The sequence below is a fragment of the Coregonus clupeaformis genome, chromosome 14 (genome assembly GCF_020615455.1).
Source record: "Coregonus clupeaformis isolate EN_2021a chromosome 14, ASM2061545v1, whole genome shotgun sequence".
In the NCBI taxonomy this organism is placed as follows: Eukaryota; Metazoa; Chordata; class Actinopteri; order Salmoniformes; family Salmonidae; genus Coregonus; species Coregonus clupeaformis.
The window spans coordinates 4,622,128-4,633,760 of record NC_059205.1 but is presented as its reverse complement, the minus strand read 5'-3'; the positions used below and the strand labels follow the sequence as shown (position 1 = coordinate 4,633,760).

Below are 11,633 nucleotides of genomic sequence, written 5' to 3'. Positions count from 1 at the left end.
GAGCAAGGGTCTTCAAATGAAAGATCCGGGCAGCCTCTCGTTTTAACAATCAATTGTCAAGATCGTAACTTTACCACTTTTTGTTTGACATTATATTGTATTGTGTGTGACTTAATAATGATTAGATTTGATAGATTATGTTTAAGGAAAACATCTTTGTTTTATCTTTGAGTTTGGTTATTTACATCCTTTTCACATATTTGGTCCAAACGTTTTATTCGTCTTTTAATCACATATAAATCACTCATAAAATGGATGATCGTTGTTGATGTTGTTCTTTTAGTGTCAGTAGTAATGCTGTGTGAGTATGTGATGTTGGATGGTGGTTTAAATGTCATATTTTGATGCTGTTTTGAACTATTTATTTTTTGTTTAAGGGATTGTTTTACTATTATTGATTCACCGCCAATGTGGCAAAAAAATATATATATATATATATATATACTGTATACATTTGTCAAGTTGCTGTGTAATAAAAATAAATAAAAAACTTCCTAGATTGTTAACTTATTTAAATGTCGTTCAAAACTCCAACGCAGTTGTCAAGTCAACATATCCGTCAGTGCTGCTGTGAACCGCGTCACAAGAGAAATGCCAAACGGGAGATAGATTTAAAAATATATATATATATATATCACTGATGCAATTTCAATGTTTCAGTTGCTTTGTGTATCACCAGATTTGCTTGAGATGATTTTACTGCAACACTGTTCACTGCACCCAAGTTGCTTGACATAGGCGTTTCAAAGAGCTGTCAGTCAAGGTGAACTCATGAATATAAGCTCCCTGCTCACTCAGCCTGTCTTTTCAAACTTCCTGGTAGTTAGTCATGTGAGAAAATAAATACTTTTCAGAATGACAGTTCAGGACCTTTAAAACTTCTTAACTATAAGATGTGATGCTTAGCTTATATTGTATCCACTTTGTTTCCCCTGAATAATTTCAATAAAATCATTTAAAAAAAGATCTAGAATCAAAATGAGAATGGAAGAATGTGATCATATCGAATACTCTGAGTATATCAAACATTAGGAACACTGCAAAACACCGCAACAAAAACTATTGATCACGACAAAGTCCCATTAAAGTTGCTGTGTGGAGAGAATGACTAAAGTGTGGTCTATGAAAAATTAATTAGCGTCAAACTTCAAACCTTCAAACGAGGCAGGTGAATTTACAAGGAAGGGTTGGGCTCTTTCATATCCTCGACTAATTCAATTGGGATCCCGATGCTGAGGGATGGCAGTCAAGGTCCCAGGGAGGTCGCTGTCCCAGCACCCCTCTGTCAACTGCTCCCCAGATAATGAGATTCAACCTCATTAATCACATTAGTCATCCCAAAGGGTGTTTTTGGCACGGGTTTGAAAAGAAACATCACGACTCTCTCCCTCCCTCCCTCAGACAAACTCAGCCAGCCCTTATCTCTGGGCTCCAGCAGTCTGGCTGTTCTCTGATGCCTCTGACACAGTTCTTTTGGGTGTTGGATGTAATTCCAGCCGGGGAGAATCACCTGATTTATAAAAAGTTTGGTCTGTGATTCATCCAAGACATTCATGAGGGTGTTGTTCGGAATTTTCTATTTGAGGGACAGATGAAAAGTATCCGACATTTCATTTTCTCCAGTCGCTGTCGGCTTTTTCAATGTAGACATTTTCAATCACGGCTGGTCCGTTATTGGGTGAGGCATGCCAACATGTTGATATGAAACCTTTTCAAGTACAACCCGGGGGTTAGATTGATGGCGATCCCATCTTGCTGGTTTGTTCCGGCAGACATAAGAATGGCAATAGACTCTCTGGACGTGTTTATGGTCATAATGGACGTACGCCAACCTCATTTTCTTTCAATGTAAAAGGTATTCACTGGCGCCACCTGGTGGTGATGAGCTTAAGCACTACAGACAGGTTCTACATGCAGCTTTGTGATGAATGTTCTAGGTGCCATTTTACATTCTGGACACATGCTGAGTGATAACTTGTACATTGAGGGAATGACTACTACAAACAAAAACAGCACACACACTTGTAGTTTTCCTGGTGGTCAAATGAGGAGGAGGCTCATCAAGCCAGTGTCAGCTCCTCCAGCAGATAACAGTTACATACAGGGCATAAGGAGTTTATTTTAAGCCTTGGCAGAGTTATGCACCGTCTGCCTGATGCAGGCATATTTTATTCACCTCCTTTCAAGTGGCTGTTGGAGTTGTCCTGCTGACACTATTCATTTGCTTGATGGGTGGGAGCGCTCTACTCTGCCTTTTAACTGGGGATGTTCTGCTCCTGTTATTCTCCTGGCTGTATCTGTTCTTGATTATAAACTATAAAAGGCATATACAGCTCTCTCTCTCTCTCTCTCTCTCTCTCTCTCTCTCTCTCTCTCTCTCTCTCTCTCTCTCTCTCTCTCTCTCTCTCTCTCTCTCTCTCTCTCTCTCTCTCTCTCTCTCTCTCTCTCTCTCTCTCTCTCTCTCTCTCTCTCTCTCTCTCTCTCTCTCTCTCTCTCTCTCTCTCTCTCTCTCTCTCTCTCTCTCTCTCTCTCTCTCTCTCTCTCTCTCTCTCTCTCTCTCTCTCTCTCTCTCTCTCTCTCTCTCTCTCTCTCTCTCTCTCTCTCTCTCTCTCTCTCTCTCTCTCTCTCTCTCTCTCTCTCTCTCTCTCTCTCTCTCTCTCTCTCTCTCTCTCTCTCTCTCTCTCTCTCTCTCTCTCTCTCTCTCTCTCTCTCTCTCTCTCTCTCTCTCTCTCTCTCTCTCTCTCTCTCTCTCTCTCTCTCAGAGTACTTAGTAAAAGTCTACTCTCCTGGCACAGTTTTCACATTCAATTACATTTTTCCCCTACAGATCTACACAACCTACTCAACCTTTTAAAAGTTAAAGAAAATTGTAGAAAATGTTCCAAATTAATAAAAAATAAAATAAAAACAAAGATGTCTTCACACCCCAGAGATAATACTTGTTGGAAGCACTGTTGGCAGCCATTAGAGCTGTGGAAATGTTTAATAAGATTCTAACTTTGCACAAGTCTTAAGGCAACATATATTCATTGTTTTTGTCAAAATTGTTCAAGCTCAGTAAATTTGGGTGGTAGTCATTGATGGGCAGCTACCCACTGGGCACAGACGTCAGTTCAACGTATAGTTTTGATTTACATTTGGTTGAGTTGTCAACTAATGTGAATTCAACGTGAAATCAACAAAACATTTCACCATGTCATTGGATTTAGGTTAAAAGTTGGGTGAAAAAAATATGAAATTCCCTTACATTGATTACTTTTTGCAAATCCTATCAGTTTTCCACATTGACTCAACGTCATCACATATAATTTTTGTCGTTGAAATGACCTGGAAACAACGTTGATTCAACCAGTTTTTTCCCATTGGGAATATTCAAACCTTGTCTCTAAATGTTCAAGCAGATTTAAGTCAGGACTGAGACTGGACTTTTCAGGAACAGTCACCACTTCTTGGTGGATGAAATGAAAAATAGCTTCTATCTCAAGGCCATCAGACTGTTAAATAGCCATCACTAGCACATTAGAGGCTGCTGCTGCCTATTGAACTCACTGGCCACTTTAAGAAATGGAACACTAGTCACTTTAATAATGTTTACATATCTTGCACTACTCATCTCATATGTATATACTGTATTCTATACTATTCTACTGTATCTTAGTCCATGCCGCTCTGTCATTGCTTGTCCATATTTTTATATATTCTTAATTCCATTCCTTACTTAGATTTGTGTGTATTGGGTATATGTTATGATTGTTAGATATTACTTGTTAGATATTACTGCACTGTCGGAGCTAGAAGCACAAGCATTTCGCTACACCCGCAATATCATCTGCTAAACACGTGTATGTGACAAATACATTTGATTTGATTTGATTTGAAAGCCACGCTGGTGTGTCTTTGGCATTAAAATGTGTTTAATTGTCTCGCTGAAAAATACAACCCTATCCCAGGGTTTTCAGAAGACTATGGCAAGTTTCCCTCTAACTTTTTACCATCAATGACTCCCAACCAAATGTACTGAACTTCAAGCAATTTTGATCAAAACAATACAGTGCATTCGGAAAGTATTCAGACCCCTGGACTTTTTCCACATCTTGTTACGTTACAGCCTTATTCTAAAATTGATTAAATAAATGTTTTTCCTCATCAATCTACACACAATACCCCATAATGACAAAGTGAAAACAGGTTTTTAGAAATGTTTGCTAATTTATTAAAAATAAAAACCAGAAATACATAAGTATTCCGACCCTTTGCTATGAGACTCGAAATTGAGCTCAGGTGCATCCTGTATCCATTGATCATCCTTGAGATGTTTCTACTACTTGATTGGAGTCCACCTGTGGTAAATTCAATTGATTGGACATGATTTGGAAAGGTACATACCTGTCTATATTAGGTCCCACAGTTGACAGTGCATGTCAGAGCAAAAAACAAGCCATGAGGTCAAAGGAATTGTCCATAGAGCTCCGAGACAGGATTGTGTTGAGGCACAGATATGGGGAAGGGTACCAAAAAATTTCTGCAGCATTGAAGGCCCCCAAGAACACAGTGGCCTCCATCATTAATAAATGGAAGAAGTTTGGAACCACCAAGACTATTCCTAGAGCTGGCCGCCCAGCCAAACTGAGCAATTGGGGTGAGAAGGGCCTTGGTCAGGGAGGTGACCAAGAACCCGATGGTCACTCTGACAGAGCTTCAGAGTTCCTCTGTGGAGATGGGAGAACCTTCCAGAAGGACAACCATCTCTGCAGCACTCCACCAATCAGGTCTTTATGGTAGAGTGGCCAGACGGAAGCCACTTCTCAGTAAAAGGCACATGACAGCCTGCTTGGAGCTTGCCAAAAGGCACCTAAAGGACTCTCAGACCATGAGAAACAAGATTCTCTGGTCTGATAAAACCAAGATTGAACTTTTTTGGCCTGAATGCCAAGCGTCACGTCTGGAGGAAACCAGGCACCGCTAATTACCTGGCCAATACCATCCCTACGGTGAAGCATGGAGGTGGCAGCATCACGCTGTGGGGATGTTTTCAGCTGAAGGGACTGGGAGACTAGTCAGGATCGATGGAAAGATGAACGGAGCAAAGTACAGAGAGGTCCTTGATGAAAACCTGCTCCAGAGCGCTCAGGACCTCAGACTGGGGCGAAGGTTCACCTTCCAACAGGACAATGACCTTATGCACACAGCTAAGACAACGCAGGACTGGATTCGGGACAAGTCTCTGAATGTCCTTGAGAGGCCCAGCCAGAGCCCAGACTTGAACCCGATCGAACATCTCTGGAGAGACCTGAAAATAGCTGTGCAGCAACGCTCCCCATCCAACCTAACAGAGCTTGAGAGGATCTGCAGAGAAGAATGGGAGAACCAAATACAGGTGTGCCAAGCTTGTAGCGTCTTACCCAAGAAGACTCAAGGCTGTAATCGCTGCCAAAGGTGCTTCAATAAAGTACTGAGTAAAGGATCTGAATACTTATGTCATATTTCTGTTTTTTTATTTTTTATAAATTTGCAAACATTTCTAAAAACCTGATTTTGCTTTTGTCATTATGGGGTCTTGTGTGTAGATTGATGAGGGGAAAAACGATTTAATCCATTTTAGAATAAGGCTGTAACGTAACAAAATGTGGAAAAAGTGAAGGGGTCTGAAAATGTGCCCTAAGTGTTGTGCAAGGTTGGTAGAATCTTACTCCAAATGAATCACAGCTGTAACGACTGCCAAAGGTGCTTCCATCAAGAATTAACTCTGGGATGTGTAGACATACGCAAATCAAGACATCATCATTTTACATTTGTATTAATTAGGACATTTTTCTATAAATTTTCTTTAACTTTTAAAATGTAGTAGTGTAGATCGGTAGGGGGAAAATAATTGAATGTAAGATTGTTAGATTACATTTTAAGGCAGCTAAATGTGAAGACTGTGCAAGGGGTGTGTAGACTTTCACTAGCGACCGTATTACTTACCTAATGATGTGGAATACTGCCGATATGAGGAGTTCATTGTATATGGCAACAGTCATGTAGCGTGGTTCATGGAAGGCTGACGGTACGGTCCGGACAGCATAGCAGAGGTACACTCCCCACAGAAGAAACAGGAACTCGGCTAGATAAGGAGAGGTCCACAATACAGGTGGGTTAGACCAATGTCCTTAACTCTAAATGTCCTTAACTCTCACAAACAAATAGCAGAGTTGCAGTACATACTGTCCACAACGCACAATGATTGCTCACTCAAATTATATTCTGGAAGTTCTGCATTATTTACGATAACCATTGTTGCTTTGGTATGTACAATTCAAGGGTGTCCTCATGTCGCCTTCAAAGAATATGCAGTGCGCACTCCGGGAGAGGGCACTGCTTTGCGGAAACGTTGGTTGTTGGGTTTGCCCATTGGATTGTTGGGAGCATGGATGCAGTTTTCTCTCCGTTGGTCAGCACCTCCGCAAACATTTTTGGGTGTGTGTCAGCTCATGCTTTTTTCTAGACCCTTCAAAGAATATGAAAGAAGATTCCATTTTAACAAGGCAGCCTTGAATTTGTGATGTTCTTAAAACCTGTTATTCCTTCATTTTAATTGTATAATTGATCAATCAGAAGTGTCAATTGTGCTATATCAAAGTACTAAAAACCAGACACTCCAAAAATCCTTTCCTCAAGTTTATTTTTTTGAAAATTTCAAATAATGTTACAAAAGAAAATTCATTCTGCCAAAATGAGACCTTGCTCACCAAAGGGAAATATACAGGCCTCACATCACTAATCTCCACTCACACACAATTCACTGGGGAAGAAGTGGCCAAATGTACAGCCCTCAGCCTGTCTTTTGATGCACAAAGTGTTGATGGCTGCACATCATGTAGTTACTAGCCACTGACATTTGCTAATCCTTTTCTGCCAACATTGATTTCCCACAGCTTGACTGCCAGCCCACTGCCTTGTTGACAGATCTCCTGACTGCCAGTCCACTGCCTTCTTGACAGATCTCCTGCTGACTGCCAGCCCACTGCCTTGTTGACAGATCTCCTGCTGGAGAGGGATCCTCTCTAGTGTTCCAAGGTCGCTGGCGATTAGCAGACTGTAAGGCAGTCCAAGTCTCTCATCTCTCCTTTATTCAGAACTGTTCTCAGAACTGCTCTCTGTTGCCTGACTTAGTGTTTGTTTGGGAGCGCAAAACTGTGACACTAATTTACATTCCTTTTCTAAAAACTGTTCTCAGTAGTCCGTGTCTCTCATCTCTCCTTTATTCTACGTTCTCAGAAATGGGTCATGTTCATTCGACACCAAATGGAAGAAAACGTACTGAAACAGGGAGGGACTACTTGGACTTGTCTGATATGATTTTCTGTTGCAAAACTGCACGCCCTAATGAATACGACCCAGTTTTCAGAACTGTCGACTGTCTGACTCACTGTTATTCGGGAACCCATAACGTTGACCCTAATTTACATTCCTTTTCCAATAACATTTCTCTAAACTGTAAGGCAGTCTCTCATGTTTCCTTTATTCTAAGTTCTCAGAACTGTTCTCCATTGTCTGACTCACTGTTAGTTGGGAGCCCATAACAGTTAGCCTAATTTACATTCCTTCAATAATTAACACCAAAGACAACCTGGGAATCATGTCGGATTACAGATGATCATTTGTAAATAGTGATTAGAGTGTATTATTATTCATGAAAATTCATAAATCATGATGACTTATTATAAGCGACTTAGTATTTAACCAGTATGCATGGTGAGCTGTTTGTAAATGCTGATGGGAGGGATAATTCATTTCCTATTAATTTGAACACTTTTTTTTTATTAACTCATAAATAATTCATATAATTATTATTGTATGTTCTCTTTTTAAATTGTTTTGCTGTACAGCACCTGAAACCTGATAGCACCTTAGATGGGTGGATATCGCCCTTCAACCCACTCCCTCCGATACCCCGCACCGCAGACCGACCTCTCCACCATTTATATTTACAGGCACACTAGCTGTCTCTGCCTTCCCTGCGAAGATGCACACTGTTCTTATCAAATCAAATCAAATAAAATGTTATTTGTCACATGCGCCGAATACAACAGGTGTAGATCTTACAGTGAAATGCTTACTTACAAGCACTTAACCAACAATGCAGTTTTTAAGAAAATAAAAAATAGAAAAGAATAGAAGAAAAACTTTACATTTCTGTGTCACCAGAGGATTTTAGCTCCATGGATAAATTATTAGACTGTAGTGATTTAAATACTTGGATGGCTCACAACTTCCTCCAGCTAAATCAAGACAAGACCGAGGTACTTCTTGTTGGAGCCAAAGCACAGAGAGAGAATCTAGCCGCACATTATAATTCACAGGCAATAAAGATAAAACACCAGGTTAAAAACCTATGTGTCATTTTTGATTCTGAACTAATTTATGTGCTCCCTGAAGTTGAGCTGGAGTTGCATGGCAAAGGACAATGCCAAAGGACCAGTCAGCCCTTCCCTCTCTGAGGGGCTAAAATGTATCTCTGCTACAGTATCCAGAGGATTGACTATAGAATGAGTGATAGAATAATGCTATAGTATCCATGTCTGGTATCTATCTGAAACTTGTTTACTGAGGATAACTCTGATGCTATCTATATGGATGTACGATCTCTATGCAAAAAGGTTTTATGGTCCTGTCAGGAATTCTGTCTTACTTACATTGGTCTCATCCCCCACACAAGCCTTTAGATGCTGTGTTCACCCTGTGGAGATTGGGCCTGGGAGTGTCTAGGTTACTGTAAACTTGGTATCGTTTGATTGGTCAATGGTGGTTGGTTTTGGGTTGAAAGGTTACACCTTCAGTTGTTAGAAATGGAATGAAAAGCCTTTGTTCTCTCTTCTCCTGTATCCAGTCCATGGAGGAAGGTTGTATGATCTCTCTCTTCTCCTGTATCCAGTCCATGGAGGAAGGTTGTATGATCTCTCTCTTCTCCTGTATCCAGTCCATGGAGGAAGGTTGTATGATCTCTCTCTTCTCCTGTATCCAGTCCATGGAGAAAAGTTGTATGATCTCTCTCTTCTCCTGTATCCAGTCCATGGAGGAAGGTTGTATGATCTCTCTCTTCTCCTGTATCCAGTCCATGGAGGAAGGTTGTATGATCTCTCTCTTCTCCTGTATCCAGTCCATGGAGGAAGGTTGTATGATCTCCCTCTTCTCCTGTATCCAGTCCATGGAGGAAGGTTGTATGATCTCCCTCTTATCCTGTATCCAGTCCATGGAGGAAGGTTGTATGATCTCTCTCTCTTATCCTGTATCCAGTCCACGGAGGAAGGTTGTATGACCTCTCTCTTATCCTGTATCCAGTCCATGGAGGAAGGTTGTATGACCTCTCTCTTATCCTGTATCCAGTCCATGGAGGAAGGTTGTATGATCTCTCTCTTCTCCTGTATCCAGTCCATGGAGGAAGGTTGTATGATCTCTCTCTTCTCCTGTATCCAGTCCATGGAGGAAGGTTGTATGATTCTCTCTCTTCTCCTGTATCCAGTCCATGGAGGAAGGTTGTATGATCTCTCTCTTCTCCTGTATCCAGTCCATGGAGGAAGGTTGTATGATCTCTCTCTTCTCCTGTATCCAGTCCATGGAGGAAGGTTGTATGATCTCTCTCTTCTCCTGTATCCAGTCCACGGAGGAAGATTGTATGATCTCTCTCTTCTCCTGTATCCAGTCCATGGAGGAAGGTTGTATGATCTCTCTCTTCTCCTGTATCCAGTCCATGGAGGAAGGTTGTATGATCTCTCTCTTCTCCTGTATCCAGTCCATGGAGGAAGGTTGTATGATCTCTCTCTTCTCCTGTATCCAGTCCATGGAGGAAGGTTATATGATCAATCTCATATCCTAGGCTTCTAGAACTCTGGCCTAGTAAGCAACTCTTTGTTCATGCTTTTTCCTGTAATTTAACCTTAGGATCTATATGCTTGGAATAATGTCTTGTAATGCTTGTTAATGCTCGTAACTTAAGCTTTATGCCTTGTATGTGAATCCATTCATTGTACAATGTTAACGAAATATTTGCCTCTGATATAGACATTTCCCAGACCAATTCTTGCTAGTCAACGTCATCTCATTGCCTAATGCTTGCTTGTATATTTGAATTATCTTTACGGAGTCAGATAAACATTTTAAATAGGCTAATTGCTTAGTCTTTTTACGAGTGACACGTGAGGTATTTATAATATCATATATGATAAAAATGACTGTCCACTACAACCTCAGGTCCACTGGCCTTTTAACTCTCACAAAGCCTGGGACCAAGAGGCATGGAGATGCAGCCTTTAGTTACTATGGAATAGCCCGCCAGAGAACCTGAGGGGGGCCGATACTGTGGACATATTTAAAAGAGATCTTAAAAACACACCTTTTTAGCATTGCTTTCTTTTCCTTAGGGTGCTTATTAGTTGTTCAGTTTTTATTCCTTCGTTTTTAATTGTCTTGTGTTTGTTGTCTAGTAAATATTTCACTTTTCATTGTCATTTTCACTGCGTTGCATTCCATGTCTGAAATCTGCTGTATAAATAAAGCTTGATTTGATCATTTCAATCAGTTTCTGGCTTTAACGATGTAATTTCAACCAGTTTTGCCCACTGGGTATTGACTAAGGGCCCACACTTGCGTCACAACTCACCGACTGCCATCATGTAGTCCCAGCGGTCCAGTAGGCACATGCTGAACTGCAGCCCGTCGGGGGCGAGGCCCACATCGATGAGGGCCGACGTCCGGTCAGGTGTCTGACACACGGCCGAGGTCCAGGCCACCAGGAACCACAGCACCACCAGCAGGATGACCCCCAGCAGACGCAGCACCCGCCAGCTGGTGATGTAGGAGGTCCGCTGGGCCGTACGGGACAGGAACACCTTCAGCACCCTGGAGGAGGGAAGAGACAGAAGGGTTGTTGCTGTTAACAAAATCCCAGCTGGCAAAATTTGGCACGTGACGTCTAATAGTGTCATTTTAGGGTTTTATGGTTCTCGTTGAGAAGACGCCATATAACCAGATTACCACCAACTGGTGTCTGTTATAACCAGATTACAACCAACTGGTGTCTGTTACAACCAGATTACAACCAACTGGTGTCTTTTACAACCAGATTACAACCAACTGGTGTCTGTTACAACCAGATTACAACCAACTGGTGTCTGTTATAACAGGATTATAACCAACTGGTGTCTGTTATAACATGATTACAACCAATTGGTGTCTGTTACAACATGATTACAACCAACTGGTGTCTGTTACAACCAGATTACAACCAACTGGTGTCTTTTACAACCAGATTACAACCAACTGGTGTCTGTTACAACCAGATTACAACCAACTGGTGTCTGTTATAACATGATTACAACCAATTGGTGTCTGTTACAACATGATTACAACCAACTGGTGTCTTTTACAACCAGATTACAACTAATTGGTCTCAATTATAACCAGATTACAACCAACTGGACTTTGTTATAACCAGATTACAACCAACTGGTCTCTGTTATTTTTTGTTATTTATTTCACCTTTATTTAACCAGGTAAACCAGTTGAGAACAAGTTCTCATTTACAACTGCAACCTGGCCAAGATAAAGCTTACAACCAACTGGTCTCTGTTACAACCAGATTACAACCAACT

The 11,633-nt window shown here is 41.1% G+C and overlaps 1 protein-coding gene across 1 annotated transcript in view; it reads right to left on the bottom strand.

The window, feature by feature from the left end:
• The window catches only part of LOC121581639 (probable G-protein coupled receptor 158), a 100,404-nt gene that overhangs the window by 12,269 nt on the left and 76,502 nt on the right, over window positions 1–11,633 (bottom strand). The window contains exons 7-8 of the mRNA XM_045224630.1: window positions 10,643–10,881; window positions 5,968–6,106 (exon numbers count right to left, since the gene is read on the bottom strand). Coding sequence (XP_045080565.1) covers window positions 5,968–6,106; window positions 10,643–10,881 — 378 coding nt within the window. The remainder of the gene's footprint in view (window positions 1–5,967; window positions 6,107–10,642; window positions 10,882–11,633) is intronic.